Source organism: Carettochelys insculpta, chromosome 1 (genome assembly GCF_033958435.1).
Source record: "Carettochelys insculpta isolate YL-2023 chromosome 1, ASM3395843v1, whole genome shotgun sequence".
In the NCBI taxonomy this organism is placed as follows: domain Eukaryota; kingdom Metazoa; phylum Chordata; order Testudines; family Carettochelyidae; genus Carettochelys; species Carettochelys insculpta.
In genome coordinates, this window is record NC_134137.1 from 44391451 (window position 1) to 44409273 (window position 17823).

Here is a 17823-nt window from a genome sequence, read left to right on the forward strand (position 1 = left end):
TCTCCCCCTCATCAAAAACGGCTAGCTCGGGGTCATGACCAATATTATCACATGTATCTCTTACATAAACCGGCAAGGGGAGCTCAGTCCCACTCAACATGCAGCAAGTCTCTGAAATTTGGTGCCTCCAACACAATATTCCTATCTCAGCCTCATACATACCTGGTTCCCAGAGCATAGCAGGCTATCTAAGTCGATCCTTTCCCCTCCATCATCAATGGGAGTTAAATAATGCCCCCATACGTAACATTTTCCAGTCCTGGGTCTATGCCCAACTTGGTCTTTCCACAGCTGGAGTCATAGAATCGTAGAGCTGGAAGGGACTTTCTTCTTCGAGTGTCCCCGTGGGTGCTCCACAATAGGTGTCGGGCTTGCCCAGTGCCGCAGATCGGATCTTCCAAGCAGTTTCTGCCGGACCGCGCATGCGCCGGCGCGCGCCGCTCCCTTGCGCGCTCCTGGCCATGTGCGCGATCCAGTCCCTGCCAGTTCCTCTTAACCGCCGTCGGCTGCAGACGGAATCCGAACTAGGCTAAGGCCAAGTAGCGTATTCAATGACTTTAACTGTTTTTCTTTAAAGTTTTTTTCAAGTACTTAGGCTACTGCAAGTTAGCCGGTTGTTATTTTTCAAAAAAAAAAAAAAAAAACAAAAAAAAACAAATTACAAGCGGGACAGCTTCAGTCCAGTCCCAGTAACAAGCGCCGGAGGCCAGGAGCATAGGGCCATCAGCCCTCCTGCTGCGGCAGGCCATCAGAAAGGGAAAACAGCACAGAGAAGGTGCTAAGTACCCGTTTTAACAACTGAAAGACTCGCCAACAATGTCCTCTTCAGGATTTAAAAAATGTGAGTCCTGCCGAGAGGCGGTGCCAGCGTCTGATGGGCACAGTCTATGCATAAGGTGCCTTGGGGAGTCCCATGTTGCACAGAAATGCTCCTTCTGTGCTAAATTAACAGCCAGAGCAAGGAGAGACAGGGAGATGCGGCTTAAAATGCTGCTTTTCGACAAGGCCCTCCAGCCAGACGTGCCGGAGCGGCCGCAGCAGGAGGGACCCTCCGGGGCCCATAAAAGGAAAGCTGCCTCCCTCACCCCATCAGCGCAAAAACGGAGGAAAGTCTCCCCAGCCCGATCCCTGCCGGCAGCAACAGCGAGCGGGACGGGAGGAGCGAGCAGCCCCCAGCCTCAGCAACAGCTGATCGGCGGCGGCACGGAGAGCCACGTGGAAGCGGCTCAGCCTCCGATAATCAGCCAGCCGCCCCGCACCGCAGGCAAGGCGGCGGCTAAACAAGCGCCGGTACCGGCGGCACCGCAGGCAGCGGCACCGACCCCCGGGGAACCGGCGGTGCAGAGAGCGCAGGCACGCAGCCTGCAGGCACCGGAGGACACTGCACGTGCGGCACCGCCCTCGAGCGTGCCGAGCACGGTGCGGACGGGGCCGGGATCCCCTGTACGTCAGGGGGCGGAGTTACCTCCTCAAGGGAGGGGGAAGGCTGCACACAAGAGGAGGCATTGCAGCCCCTCTCCGCACAGGGCTGTGGAGTTGCTTTCTCACAGCCTTCCACTTATGTTGCAGACTCCAACCAGAAGGCAGGGGTCCCCCCTAGCCTACCCGGAGCCCCCTTCTCCATTTTTGCAACCAGCCTCACCCTGGCTGGGACCACCTTCACCCTTCCTGGGGTTTGAACCGCTGGACTATTATGCAAAATCGCTCTCTCCAGTGTCTCGACGATCTCCCTCCCCCAGACGCAGAGGGTATGCACCAAGGGAGTGGTCTAGGTCACCTTCCCAAGAACAGTGCCTATACTGCCATGGTCGCCCCTACCACGCGGGTCATAGACACCATCGGCAATCTAATAGGGAAAGATCCCCACAGACGATCTCGTACCCCCGAGGGCAATCGCGACCGGGGACAGAGACTCAAGCATCTCAGGGGGGACTGGTTATGGAACCCCAAGATTTTCCCTCGCAAACCTCTAGTGAGAGGGTGTACCATCACCAGCAGGAACCGGAAGGGTCCAGAGGGACGTACCCCAGCGGTTCCTCGCTCTCCTCCCCGGACGAGGCTACGGCCCCGGGGGACGTCCATCCTCCGGACGATCTCAAACAGTTTCAAGAGCTGTTTAAGAGGGTGGCCTTCACGCAAGGCATCCAGACAGCAGAGGTGCAAGAGAAACACCATAAGCTCCTCAAAAATTTGAGACCTCCGCCCTCCTCCAGAGTAGCAATACCGCTTGATGAAGCGATCTTAGAGTCCGCCACTACGATATGGCAGACCCCTGCGACTATTCCGCCTGTCCAAAAGAGAGCGGATAAGAAATACTTTGTGCCGGCGAAGGGCATGGAGTTCCTGTTCAGCCACCCACAGCCAAATTCCTTGGTGGTGGAGTCGTCGCAACAAAGATCAAAGACATCTCAATTCAGGACAGGGGGAACAGACAAAGATGCCAAGAAGCTAGAGCTGTTCGGCAGAAAGGTCTACTCCTCCTCCACCTTAACGTTGCGAATGGCAAATTACGCAGCGCACTTAGCGAACCATAATTTCGACAACTATTCCAGGTTAATCTCCCTCATGGACTCGCTTCTAGAGGACAAAAAGCCGGTGCTCAAGGCCATAGTGCAAGAAGGCTACGCGGCCTCGAGGACGGGAGTTCAGATCGCCTTGGACGTTGCGGACACAGCAGCACGTTCCACAGCAACGGCAGTGGTGATGCGAAGGGAGTCCTGGCTCCAGACTTCGGGTATACCGAGGGATCTGCAGGCGAAGATAGTTGACCTTCCCTTCGACTCGCAGAAGCTGTTTGCTGAATCAACTGACTTGGTCCTTCATTCCAGTAAAGATTCAAGAGCCACACTCAGGACCCTGGGGATTTACACCCCTCCATACACAAAGAAAAGGTACTACCCTCAACAAAGACGGTACCAGTACCAGCAACAGCGCCCCCAATACCACAGGGGTTACGAGCAAGGGCGACATCAACAGCACCAGCAGTACAGAACTCCCAGGCGACGTTCACAACAGAGCCGTGCGTCCTCGGGGCGGGGCCAAAGGCCACAAGTTTAACATACAGATCCAGGGCTGCGCCATCACTACCATCGCACAAGGTCATCCGAAGCGACTATTCCACCATCGCCTCCGACCATTCTACGACCAGTGGCAAAGGATCACCACAGACAAATGGGTGCTGGAGATCATAGCCACGGGGTACGCCATCCCCTTCCAGTCGCTCCCACCGTCACGACCTCCACCCAAGCCCCACCTCCAGGAGGCCTCCCATGTAGCGAGGCTCAGGCAGGAGGTGGACCATCTCATGCTCATAGGGGCAGTGGAAAGAGTGCCGGAGCAACTGCAAGGGAAAGGGTTCTACTCCAGGTACTTCCTCACGGAGAAAAAGACAGGAGGCTGGAGGCCCATCTTAGACCTTCGCGGCCTCAACCGGTACCTGCGCAAGCAACGTTTTCGGATGATCACAATCGCTTCCATCCTTACAGCACTGGACGATGGAGACTGGTTCGCAGCCCTCGATTTACAAGACGCGTACTTCCACATAACTATCCATCCGGCTCACCGGCGATTCCTCCGGTTCATGGTAGGCAACGAACACTTCCAATACAAGGTCCTACCGTTTGGCCTCTCCTCGGCCCCCAGAGTCTTCACCAAGACCTTGGCAGTGGTGTCAGCCTACCTGCACAGACAGGGGGTATTTATTTTCCCGTATCTGGACGACTGCCTGCTCACAGGGGCCTCGAAGGGGGAGGTTCTGCGCATGATATGCGTCACAGCAAACACGTTCTCTTCACTCGGCCTGGTTATCAATCTGGCAAAATCAAAAATAGACCCCACACAGGACATAGAGTTCATAGGGGCTCGCATAAACTTGGTTACAGCGAGAGTATATCTACCAGAGGCTCGCTTTCGGGCCATCGGCTCCCTCGTGCAGGTCATCACCTTCAGCCCTACGGTGCCGGTCTTGACGTGCTTACAGCTGCTGGGCCACATGGCAGCGGCGACGTTCGCAGTACAGAACACCAGGTTACACACGCGCAGCATGTAGCACTGGCTGGCGAGTGTATACAAACCGGCAGTACACACCGTTCACAGGGTGGTGTTGCCCACAGGAACCTGCTAACAGGGGTACCCTTCCACCAGCCGCAAATATCGGTTTTTCTCACTACAGATGCCTCCCTCATAGGGTAGGGAGCGCACATGGGCGAAGAGGTGACTCAAGGACTGTGGTCACCCACAGAACAGTCACTACACATAAATATACTGGAGCTCAGAGCAGTGTTCAACGCCTGCGGACACTTTCGAGACCATATACAAGGCAAAGTCGTCAGGATCAGTACAGACAATACCTCCACCATGTTTTATATAAACAGGCAAGGAGGAGCTCGATCCCGTGCCTTATGCGCGGAAGCAATCCGCTTATGGAACTGGTGCATCGCCAACAATATACTCTTGAAAGCCTCATGCTTGCCAGGTGTGCACAATGTGAAGGCAGACCAGCTGAGCAGGCGTTTTGCACTCACACACGAGTGGCAGATCCGTCCCGATCTGCTACGGCCGATCTTCCACGCATGGGGTTTTTCCCAGATAGACCTGTTTGCCACTCAGCACAACAAGAAGTGCCCATGATTCTGCTCCAGGGCAGGACTGGGATGGGGGTCCCTGGGGGACGCGTTCGCGATCCCGTGGAGGGGCCCCCTGCTTTATGCGTTTCCTCCTACAGTGCTGATCCACAAAGTCTTGCAGAAAGCCAGGAGGGAAAGGGCCCGGATGATCCTGGTAGTCCCAACGTGGGATCGACAACAATGGTTCCCCCTACTCCTGCGCATGTTGGACCGTCCACCGAGGCCTCTTCCGGTGGCGCCAGATCTGCTCACGCAAGCCCAGGGGTCCATAGTGCACCCGCACCCCTAAAGCCTGCGACTGCAAGCGTGGTTAATCCATGGCTCAGCTCCCTAGAGAGCACATGCACAGTGGAAGTACAGCAAGTCCTAGAAAGTAGCAGGAGGACTTCCACCGGGAAGACCTACAAGCAGAAATGGACTCGCTTCACGGCTTGGTGTTCTACCAAACAGCTGGCCCCCCTTTTGGTGCCTATACCTACAATACTAGAGTATTTACTGGACCTCAAGAGAGGAGGACTCTCGCTATCCTCGTTGAAGGTCCACCTTGCCGCCATCTCGGCGTTCAGACACGAGGAGGAAGGGCACACGGTGTTCGCCCACCCTATGGTTACCAGGTTCCTCAAAGGGTTGGTAAACCTATACCCCCCTCGGAAACCGATTCCACCTTCGTGGAACTTGGACCTGGTGCTTACCATGCTAATGGGACCTCCGTTCGAGCCCTTGGCCACGGTCCCCCTCCGCCTCCTTACAATAAAGACGACCTTTCTTCTTGCAATTACGTCAGCTCGTAGGGTGAGCGAGCTTGCGGCAGTCATGGCAACGCCACCCTGCACTGTTTTTTCCAAGGAGGCGGTAACCATACGGCTGCATCCAGCCTTTGTTCCCAAAGTTTCTTCCGAGTTTCACATTAACGAACCTATTGTTCTACCCTCGTTTTATCCAAAGCCTCATAACTCCAACAAAGAGGCGCGCCTACACCTCCTGGACGTGAGGAGGGCGCTAGCCTTCTACGTAGACAGGACCAAGTCCTTCCGGAAAACGGATAGACTCCTAGTCTCCCTCGCTCCCAAGTCGAAAGGAGAAGGTCTCTCCTCGCAGAGAATCTCAAAGCACATTGTATCCTGCATAAAAATGTGCTACGAGCTCAAAAAGACTCCTTTATCGGCCACTCCCAGGGCTCATTCCACTAGGGCGGTGGCGGCATCAACAGCCTTTTTCAAGGGCGTTGCGTTAAAAGACATTTGCAGAGTGGCGACCTGGTCATCCTACGACACCTTCGCCAAACATTACGCCCTTCACAGGGTATTCCAAGAGGATACCCGTCTCTCTACAGCGGTGCTCTCGGGGACAAGCTGCACATAATCCGATTACCCACCTCCTATCTTGGGTTTCTGCTGGGTAGTCACCTATTGTGGAGCACCCACGGGGACACTCGAAGAAGAAAGAGAAGTTACTCACCGTAGTAACGGTGGTTCTTCGAGATGTGTCCCCGTGGGTGCTCCACTACCCGCCCATCCTCCCCGCTTCAAATCTCTGTTAGTGTTTTGCAGGGGCACCCGAGGCGGTTGGTCGAGGAACTGGCGGGGACCGGATCGCGCACATGGCCAGGAGTGCGCAAGGGAGCGGCACGCGCCGGCGCATGCGCGGTCCGGCAGAAACTGCTTGGAAGATCCGATCTGCGGCGCCGGGCAAGCCCGACACCTATTTTGGAGCACCCACGGGGACACATCTCGAAGAACCACCGTTACTACGGTGAGTAACTTCTCTTTAGAAGGTCATCTAGTCCAGCTCCCTGCCTAAAGCAGGATCCACCCTAACTAAATCATCCCAGCCAGGACTTTGTAAAGCTGGGACTTAAGAACTCTATGGATGGAGATTCCACCACCTCTCTAGGGCTGTGGCCACACTTGGCCAAAACTTCGAAATGGCCATGCAAATGGCCATTTCAAAGATTAGTAATGAGGCACTGAATTGAATATTCAGTGCCTCCTTACCATTAGGGCACTTCTGGCTGTGGTGCTTCGAAGATGCCAATTTCAAACACTCCAGGCTCGCCGTGGCTACACGGAGGTCCTTTTGAAAAGGACTCCGCAACTTTTGAAATCCCCTTATTCCCAGTATTCAATTCAGTGCCTCATTAGTAATCTTCGAAATGTCCATTTGCATGGCCTACACCTCTCCTTCTGTAACTTCAGACCATTGCTCCTTGTTCTGCCATCTGTCCCTCCTGAGAACAGTCGTCCAAAGCTGTCCCATGTTCTGCCCCAGAGCAGGTCTTGGGAAAGGTTACTCTGGGAGGCTCATTCATGTTCACATAGCCCAACACTCTGACACTAATGCTGAACTGGGTGATGCAAAAAATAAGTATAGACTGGTCCAAGGTCATTCTAGTAGCTCCAACATCTCCCAAGCAATCCTGATACCCATTTGTAATAAGGATGTCTGCCTCTTCCACCCTCCCCGTCCCACCTGCATGTTGCTTTCTCCCTTCTTCAACCTGTTATCACAACACGGGGACCAGTTAGATTACCTCAACATGGGAATGTTCCATCTACAAAGCATGGCTCCTCAATGGTTCTCCAGCAAAGAGCTAGGATGCTTCAAACAAGTCCAAACAGTATTACACAGCAGGAGACATTCCACGCTTGCTGTGTATCTGCAGAAATGGAAAAGATTAATCACTTGGGTGTCTGGCCATACATCCACTGGCTTCTGCTCCTACTCCATTATCAATGGAATGAACATCTTACAGAACTCATATTAGCAGGGCTTTCTTTTAGTTCAGTAAAGCTTCCCTTAGCGCAATTACAGCATTTTACCAAAGGTGTGAAGCAAGGGCCCATGCTAACCCGAGTGTTATTCAACCTCTCTTTCACATGCATCCTCAGCCACGCAGTTAGGGACCTGGACTATGGAGTCTACATAAAATACAGACTTGATGGGTCCCTTTTCGACCTTCATCATCTGAATGCTAAAACCAAGACGCCTGAGAGGCTCATCCTTGAAGCCCTTTTTGCTGACGACTGTGCACTTATGGCACACAAGGAATCTGATCTCTAGCTCATCGTCAACAAGTTTGCTGATGCCACTCGCCTCTTTGGTTTGACCATCAACCTAGGAAGGACCAAGGTACTGTTTCAACCTGCTCCAGGATCTGCTGTTCTCCCCACTTCATTCTTTATTGAAGGAAGAGAGTTAAAAACAGTAGAGGAGTTCAAGTACCTTGGCAGTGTGATAGCCAATGATGGCTCCCTTGTCAAAGAAATGAAAGCTAGAGTCTGCCAGGCCAGCTGGGCACTAGGATGTCTGAGAGCGTGAATGTTGAATCAGCATAATATCCGACAGTCCACTAAACTGAAAGTGTAGAAGGCTGTAGTCCTGACCAGTCTCCTTTATGGCTGTGAAACCTGGACCTTGTATAGAAGACACACAAAACTGATGGAGCACTTCCACACACGCAGCCTGAGGTTAATACTGCACATTTGATGGCAGGACAGAGTTACGAACCTGGAAGTCCTGGACAGATCAGGAACCACGAGCATCGAAGCCATGATTCTGAAAGCCCAACTTTGCTGGACAGGGCATGTCATACGAATGGAGGAGTCAAGAATCCCTAAGTAATTCCCCTACGGAGAACTCTCCCAGGGCAAAAGAAATCAAGGTAGGCCTCGCAAGAGACATAAAGACTGCATGAAGGCCAACATCATTCATGCTGGTTTAAAACCAGATCAGCTAGAGCAGCATGCAAAAGTCTGAACAGGCTGGCGTGCTCTCATACGACACGGGTATGACAACTTTGAAGAGCAGCAATGCGTACACCTCACTAATGCTCGTGAGAGGAAGACGGCAACATCATCAGCCGCACCAACAGAGCCAGGACAATTCACGTGCCTCCACCGAACGCCCATGCCGTTCACAGCTTAGACTCCTCAGCCACATGCCAGTCCACCACTGATGAGCCTGTACAAGCTGAAGGCGTCATCGATGGACATGACGGACTACTTACAATACAACCAAAAGGTGGATAATACTACTCTTCCTCCATGATGGCCCCAGAAGATTCCTTAATGGTATATAGATGCTGTACTGAAGATAAGGCCACCAGCTGAACCATAGCATAAGACCTACGAACTGGCAACCTGCTTCCTTCTGCACCTGTCCATAAAAACTGCTTTTTTAGAGCAGGTCTACACTACAGCGGAGTTAGCTGAAGTTGTTTAAATTAGGGTGGACCTACTCTGTTTCGAAATAACAGCTGTTAGTTTGAAAAAACTATGCTAGTGTCTACATGATTCAACTGCTGTTTCAGAATAAATTTGAAATAGCATTAATCTTATTTTGAAATTGCTAGACCTCATTTCATGAGGAAGAAAACCCAGTTTGAAGTAGTTGCTGTTAAAGTAGGGAATAGAGCCTCTTACAAATTAAGCCATAGTGTATCCAGTGGCTCAGTTTCAAAATAGGCTCTATGACTGTCTATACCACAGCGCGAATTCGAAAGATGAACATTTGAAAACCACCATTCGAAAGACTGCTGCCATTCGAAATCACACGTCTACACACACAAAGCAGATCAAAGATGTGATCCACTCTTTCCAAAGACCCGCTCACGCTCTTGAAAGGGAGCCTCCACATGTCCCAGGATGCTCTTTCAAAAGAAAGGGCCAGGCAACACTGCAGAACACGTTGCATGGTGAACAAGCCTTTCCAGCAGCTGCAGCCTGCCACTCTCTTAAAGGGCCCCTCCCAACACACCTTTCCTGCATGTGCTGAGGGCTGCAACACCATACACAGCACAGCAGACCTTGTGCAGGGACCAGATGCTCATTCCACAGCCACATGGATCTCTAGCTGTCCCTGATGGCCTCTCCTTGTGGCTGTGGCCAGTCTGTTGGCTATGATGCTCATGGCCATTCTCTAGCGGCTGGCTGCCTCGTGAGACAACTCCTGCACCCCATCCCTCTGGAGGTGATCTGGGTCCTCTGGGTATGTCCCACCAGCAGCAAGTGGTGGGACTGGTTGGCACTAGGGGACTCAGATGGTGACTTCTGGCTCCTGAACTTTCACATGACCAAGCAGGCGGTTCTGGAGCTATGTTACTGGCTTTGCCGTATCCCTCCAGCACCACACCATCTGCATGTAGCTCGTGCTTCCCCTGCAGAAGAGGGTAGCCATTGCTCTGTGGAAGCTGGCCAACCCCGACAGCCACCGGTTGGTCAGCCATCCTCTGGGCCATCCAATCTAGGCCGTCCTCATGGAGGTAAACCATGTTGGGGTCACAAAATCACCGCAGGGAGGGGGCCTCTGGGCACAGGGGATCTGTGAGAACTAGGGATGGGGGCTCTGCAGGGGGCTGGGGGTCCTGAAGGGGTGGATGTGGAGCATCCCACCATGCATTCACAGGCATGTTCTGCCTCCACCCTATGCAAATCATCAGGGCCATAAATGGCATCCTCCTTCACTGGATTGTCTGTGTTGGAGTGGAGTCCTTGTTCCAAGGATTGTACTAAGTCTGAAAATGTAGTCAAGTATTTAATTTTTAATAAGGTTCGTATTGTAACTTCCCCCCAGGACAATAAAACTGTACAAGAGATTGATGAAACTTTGTGGACAGCTGCTCTTAACCTTGAACGTTTACAAACTGCAGAGAAGGTAGGATAAAGAAATACTTTGATTCAATTTCACATATTTCAGATTACATTTATTTAACATCAGAGTTTCATATTCCTGTAGGTTACAGTGTAATTGGTTATTTTATCACAAAAACACAGTCTGCTCTTATAACTTTGGCTTGTAACCTTATGGTGTGTCTCTTTTTCATTGTGCTGTAGCACAATTTCTATGGAGTTGAATTCTCATTAAGGCTCTGATTCAGTAAAACACTTAAGCATATGCTTAATTTTAAATGTATAATTAAGCCCATTAATTTAATCAGAATCCGTATTTGCTTAAAAGTATCTATTTATGACTACATCTATGCTACAGAGATCTTTCAAAAGAAGCCGTTCCGAAAGAGTAATCTGCCCTTTTGAAAGAGTGTCCACACAGTCCCCACTTTTTCAAAAGACCAGACCAAGGATCGAAAAATCAGACCCCATAAGGGCTGCTCTGTTGGGGAAAAAAAGGGCCTGCAGAGTGTTTAGACACGTTTTCTTTCCAAAGAAGCTTTTGAAAGGGGATGCTGTTCCTGAAATAGGAAAGGAAGAGTGATTTCGATAGGAGTGCCTCATTCTTTCGATTTACTTTTGAAAGAACACTTTCTGTGTGTAGATGCGCCACTGGATCTTTCGAAAGAACTTGCTAGAGTATGTTTTGTTGGCTTGGAACAATATCTGCCATTCTCTGTTACGTTATCAATTCACTGATTGATTTCCTTTTTTTTCTTGTGATTCCTTCTGAATTTGAATATGGGTCTTTGATACTCCTTAAAGGCAATAGAGGAAGTATTTTCCCAAGTAAAACAAATTTAATATGGTTATATAAAATAAATCAAAACATGCATCTAAAGAATACAGAAAATGTGGGATGGGACGACTGTAAAATATTGGGTAGCAGATTACACATTTATGGCAAAGTTCTAGAAAATATTATGTAAACATAACAATTAACTCCCTTTCCCCAGAATTTAACTTCTGGCTATGTTTCAAATAATGTTTTTGGATTAGCTGCTGGAAAATTTTAAATTTCTGTTTTGCTTTTTTTTGTTTGTGGTTTTGTTTGGTTTTGTTTTTTTTGTTAGTCACATGCTAACATGTTTTAGGCCTAGCCTGCCTTAGAGGTTGACACAGCTGCGGTTATGCACTTTTTTAAAAAACTCGTCTACTCTAGGTAGAAGGACAACAACTGGGGTACTCCGGGGATCAGCTAGAAGTTTTGTTATGAGACGGAGTGAAGTGGAAGAGACATATTAATGACCTATGCAATTGAATTGTGCAATGTAACTTGTAATTCCAGATACATATATATTCCTATTTGTATAGTAAAACCTTGAAATTTACATATCCAGAATTGTGGTCTTTAATGACTTTTCTGGGGGGAAAAAATTGTCTGGGTGCCACCAGGGAGGTGTCAAGTTACTAAGATTTACTACATCAAAATCTATATCTTAAATATATTGTTATAATACTAATTCTGAAGCACAGTCAAATTGTCTTTAGACATATGTATATACAGTACATACTATGAACCAATGGTTTGGAAATGACAGCAAGTTTAGATTAGTAAGCTTCAAACAGGTAGTATGATTTCTGTTTCTACCATGCTAACACAATGGGATCCTGGTCCATGACTAGGGCTCAAAGGAGTTATAGTACTATAATTAAAACTTTTCTTAAAGAAAAAGTTCAAGAAATAGAAAGAATTTGAAGACTTACGTCACATTTTGGTCGGGCCTGAAGCTCCTGGTTGAACAGGGCAGCCTGTTGACATCCATGGGACTGAAATATAAAATAGTATGTGAACCTGAGGAGAGAAAACACTGACTGAATAGCAAGTAGTGGAATTCACACTTCACTGCTGTTTTTCTAGACTCTTTCGCATGTTACATTTTGGTTTATGGTGTTGAGGTTTTCTTTGCACCCATAATAGAGATTTAATACTTTATCAACAGAACCCTGAGGTTCAGGAGAACAAAATAGTAGCTTCGGATAGCTAATTGTGTAGCATATGAATGCATACAAGTTATTTCTGAACGTTTCCTTACACTGATACACCCCTTGTCTTCAGCTTTTCCTATGGGGATTCCAGCAACAGAAGTTGTACCACTTTAAGCATACTGATTACAGTTGAAGCAGCATAATCCCATTCCTATGGGTCCAGTTACATCAGTTTAAGTGCTTTATATGTGTATTGTTACTTTCTACTGCTGTAGCTGCATCTATATTACAAAAGTTGTACTTGTGTGCCTATTCAGAGAGGGGAAGAAACACATTCCTAACTTAAATATTTGTATCTGTACAAAAACTGTGGGTAGGTCAGGTTCAAATCTTCAGTTATTCTAGATTTGTTCATCCTGCAATGTTCTTGATTTTTCACTCTGACTCTGAAATGTATGTGTGATTCAGTTTTTTGCCTCTGGCATTGGTAAGTAGGTGTTGCTTGGCATTGATTTTAGTTAACTCTTTATAATGAAATAGATGCTGGGATATTTGGAATCGCAAGTAAGGAGGGAAGAAGTCAGGATTGCAGAAACTATGGATAAAAAGTTTGATAATCTTATTGCTTCTCTTCAGTCAAGGTAATGTGTCTGGTTTTTGTGTCGTTGTCAAAACACAGATTTGTATTACATTCAGTGAAATAAATTACATGACTGGAAATACTAGAGCATTAAAGTATTTTTAGTACTTCCTGTAACAATATTTCAAAATACCTTAATTTATTAATCTATCCAAACATGAATAATATTTTTAAATATACAATGAAATGTATTTTATATTGTTAGCTACATTGGAAGAGACAAGCATATACCAATTGTTGCTATTTAAGATCTTATATTTTGTCATGTTTTGTCATTACTTTCTTGAGAAACTCAGAAATTTTGAGGGATTCCTATTTTTTCTGTTTGCAAGCAACTGTAATGTTACTCTAAAACTTGACATTTTCAAAGTATTCAAACTGAGAGCAAGTAACTTTCAAAGTACAGAAGGAGGGCATCATGGTTTTTTACCTTTTGTTATCTTCTCATATGACCTTTTGCACTGGAACTCTCCTATTCTTGCTAGAGAGCTTATTTAGAAGCATAAAATGAAACATGTTGTCTTAAGAGTGAAACTCAGCTTCAGTTTTCTCAGTGCTCAGTTGAAATATGTGTGGAAATGTGCAAGAGCTGGAATGGTGCATTTTTTTCAAGGATGACAAAAAGGATTTAAAATCTTACTTACAATAGCAGAAGGAGTTCTTTGACAGTGTCCTTTATGTTGCTTCACACAAGGTGTATTCATGTTCCTGTGCCTCCTATTGGGGATTTTGGGCTGTATTCTCTGTTTGGTCTGCACATGAGCTCTGCCGTGTCCCTGCCTCAAGGCTGTTTAGGACTTTTGGCCTGTGATGGAACCTGAGCAATGTCCAGTTTGAGAATTAATCATCTGTGATCTTATTTTTGAGTTAACAGATAAGCATTTCCTTTAGTTAATGCTCCACTTTTCCTTTTTCTTCACATTTTTTTCCTGTATTTTGTAACTTGACAAATTTCTGTCCTTAATTCCTTGTCTCTTCCCTCTGTGGAAATAAATCTCAGGAAGGGTATGCCCAGCTCACCTTGGTTTAAATATTGCCTGTCCTGACAAGAAGCTCTTCTAGTCAGTGATGGACTGTACTATTGCAACACTTACCTAGGGATTTTCTAAATTTTGAAAAATGTTTTTGTTTTGTTTCTAATGTAGGAAAAGGAGGTTGCATGCAGAATTAGTGGAGAACACAGATAATTATGTAGCCAACATCACAAAGGTGAAGCAGTACATTGAGGAGAGAAAAAACAATTTGAATAGCACCATGAGGCTAGCGAAGGAGTTAAAAGTTACACCTTCATTAAGAACCTGTTGTGATTTGAATCAGGTAGTTAAATTAATCAACTGTAAAATTTTCTTTGAGGGGATTAGCTGAACTACTCGGTTTTTTTACATTTACTCTTTTGTCTGAAAGTTTTAGACCGGGGTCAGCAACCCTGGCACACGTGCTGAGCATAGCACAGAAGCCGATCTTCGGTGGCACATGAGGAGGGAGCTCTGCTCCACCCCTCCTCCTCCATGCAGCTGGGAGCATGCTCAAAACCATGCTGCCTATGGACTAACAAAAGACTACGAATGTTATCAACCACCTTCTAACTGGTATGGCTCTGCATCTTCTTTAATGAAGCTAAGATAAATCAGACTATTAGTGATTTTTAAAAAGTATCACCAGCACTTGGACTACGTAGCCGTCAAAAGGTCAAATTTTGACACGCTGCCTCAGACAGGTTGCTGACCCCTGTTTTAGACTTACTGTTATCCATCTTCCTGTTTAATATTTCAAGATTGTTTGTTACAATAGAATATTTTATCCATTTTCTCTGACTTCTGAACTTGATTTTTAAAAAAAAAAAAAAAAAAAGCCTTACATCATGTCCTTCAAGTTTCCTTGTGTTTCATTAGGGTTCTCTGTTGTTTTTAGACTTTATTTCCTTGGATCTTCCAGTATTGTGCAACCCATTTTTTTTTTTCCTAATCTGGAGGCCATTAGTGTAATCCAAATAGTATTTTTGTATTCTTACAGCTAGGGCTTTTCAGCCACCGATTCAACTGTGGACCTTCCCATTCTGAATGCATGCTTGGTTAAGTAGATTTAAATTAAGTTGCTTGCTCTTGTGCTTTTGGTTCAGATTAAAATGCAAGTGATGTATCCTGTTGCAATTGTCCAGTACTGGAGACAGTTATCCCCTGATATACTATCTTTTTGGGTATCTGTTGATGTAATAGAAACTAAAATTCCTCTTTTTAATTTGAGGTTATTCATAACTTAAAGTTGACAGTTGAGGGTGAGCTCTCAAGAGTGGATACTTTCAAAGAAAGAACATCTCTAAGGTAAATTATTCAAGCCTGAATTACAATAAAAGTTGAAACCTGTGACACAACAATTCTTATGCATTTGAAGTAGTAAACAGAACCTCTTATCTTAATAACTTTTTAATATAAATTAAGAATCAGAAATACAAAAATTGGGCTTGTTTTGATTAATTTGTATGATTCCTGTGGTACAACAAAATTCCCAGATGCACCAGCTTGAACTGTTATTCTGAAACAAGCAAATAGGAAAGTACAGATGATATATTTAAAAAATTTATAAAATTAACTTTACTGTTCCATAAACACAAGTGTTCACTAAAATCTTTCAAAATGCAAAATTCCATCATATGAAAAGTATAATAATGAAATAGTAACTACATTATATTAAAGTGACTTATTTTTTCCAATCTTCTGCCTCCAGTGCTTGCTGAACTCCCACAAGGGCTCCTCAAGATAAAAATCTCAGTGGACCCTAAGTGTGAAATTTCCAGCAGAAATTAAAGCAAATAATAAACATGTCCACTTTAAAATTGGTACAGCTTTAGAAGCACAGTCCTGTCCATAGACTCTTTGGCTATGTCTATGCTACAGAACATCTGCATTTGTGGGCACCTACACTAAGTACACACTATTTCAAAATAAATTTGAAACTGTGGGCATGTTTCAAAATATGTAAACGTCATTGCTGAAGAAAGCCTCATAGGAGGCGTAATGCCTATTTTGAAATAAGCTGTTTCGAAATACAAGAAGTCCTGTGGCACCTTATAGACTAACATATTTTGGAGCATAAGCTTTCATGGGCAAAGACCCGCTTCATCAGATCCATGAGTGGGGGGCGGGGGGGTTCCAAAGGGGTATTTATAGAATGGGGTCCCAGTAAGAGGGAGGGCCAGAGCTGACAAGGTCTATTCAGCAAGGTGGAAATGGCCCATTATCAGTAGCGTGTATCAAAAGAGTAAAAAACAAGTCAGATCAGACGGGGATGTGGGCCCATTGTCAGAGTCTAACGGGGAGATATTAACACCCAGGGCAGAGAAGCTGCTTTTGTAAGGTGCAAGCTGCCCCCAGTCTCTGTTTAATCCTTGGTTAATGGAGTCAAATTTGCAAATAAATTGCAGTTCAGAGATTTCTCTCTCCATCTGATTTTTGAAATTTCTTTGATTTAGGCCTGCAACTTTTAAATCTGTTATTGAGTGTCCAGGGAGATTGAAGTGCTCTCCCACAGGTTTCTGTACGTTACCGTTCCTGATGTCTGATTTGTGTCCATTTATTCTTTTACATAGACTGTCCAGTTTGGCCAATGTAAATTGTAGTGTGGCATTGGTGGCACATGATGGCATATATTTAATTAGTAGATGTGCAGGTAAAGGATCCCCTGATGGTATGGTTGATGTTAGATCCTGTGATGATATCACTGGTGTAGATATGTGAGCAGAGTTGGCAGCGAGGTTTGTTGCAGGGATTGGTTTGAGGTTTAGAGTTCCTGTGTTGTGATATATAGTTGCTGGTGAGAATTTGTTTAAGGTTGGCAGGCTGTCTGTAGGCACCCACAAAAGCTTAGGCTCCAAAATATCTGTTAGTCTATAAGGTGCCACAGGACTTCTTGTTGTTCTCGAAGATACAGACTAACATGGCTATCCCTCTGATACCTGTTTCAAAATAGGCACTGTTAAGACACAGAATAGCACGACCTTGAAATAAGCCATAGTGGCGTCCAATGGCACTATTCTGAACTAGGCACTGTGCCTAGACATGCTATTTTGAAATACATTTTGTGTGTAGCTGTTGTTTCAAAATAGCTGCTTCTGAATATCTTATTTAGAAGTAACTCTGTAATGCAGATGTAGCCATTTGCTATGTCTACACTACAGAGATCTTTCAAAAAGTCCTTCCGGAAGATCTCTTCAGAAAGAACTTCTTTTGAAAGAGTGCGGCCACACACATAAACACGGATCAAAAGTGCGAGCTTCTCTTTCGAAAGAGAGTGTCCACGGATCCCCTGCTATTTCAAAAGAAAGGGGTTAGGGATCGAAAAATCAGCCCCATGAGGACCGCTCTTTTGGGGGGAAAAAGGCCTGCGGAGCATCTACACACATTTGCTTTTGACAGAAGTTTTTGAAAGGGGGAGCTCTGCCTGAAACAGGAAAGGAAGAATGATTTTGAAAGGAGAGCTGTATTCTTTCGATTTAGTTTTGAAAGAATGCTCTTTGTGTGTAGACATTCCATCGGCTCTTTTGAAAGAGCCCCCTTCTTTCAAAAACATCTTTTGAAAGAATTTGCTAGTGTAGACGCAACCTTTTAGTGCTGCTTGTCCCTTTCTTGATCAAAAAAATAATAAGAAATTTTTATTTATAGTTCTGTTAACCTACTTATTTGCATATCATAGGACTCAGATTTTGAGACCTCTGAGACTAGCCAGAAAATTAAATATAAAACCTGCCTTTTCTTTTCTTGAATTAATTTCTCAGTCTTGATTTGGCAGGAGGTAGAAGCAGATGCTTAATTATCATGTTATCCAGAGACAGTGATTAAATTGTTGGACTTTGAGTATGCTTTAGTTCCCAAGGACGGTAATTGGAGAATACAATGTATATTTTCACTACCCTAAGGATTATTTGTGGAACAGTGTTAAGCATTGATATAGAAGCTCACTGAATAGA

The 17823-nt window shown here is 46.0% G+C and overlaps 1 protein-coding gene across 1 annotated transcript in view; it reads left to right on the forward strand.

The window, feature by feature from the left end:
• RNF17 (ring finger protein 17) overlaps positions 1-17823 on the forward strand; it is a 170672-nt gene that overhangs the window by 36090 nt on the left and 116759 nt on the right. Inside the window, exons 3-6 of the mRNA XM_074982032.1 lie at positions 10197-10277; positions 12761-12861; positions 14006-14177; positions 15105-15181. Coding sequence (XP_074838133.1) covers positions 10197-10277; positions 12761-12861; positions 14006-14177; positions 15105-15181 — 431 coding nt within the window. The remainder of the gene's footprint in view (positions 1-10196; positions 10278-12760; positions 12862-14005; positions 14178-15104; positions 15182-17823) is intronic.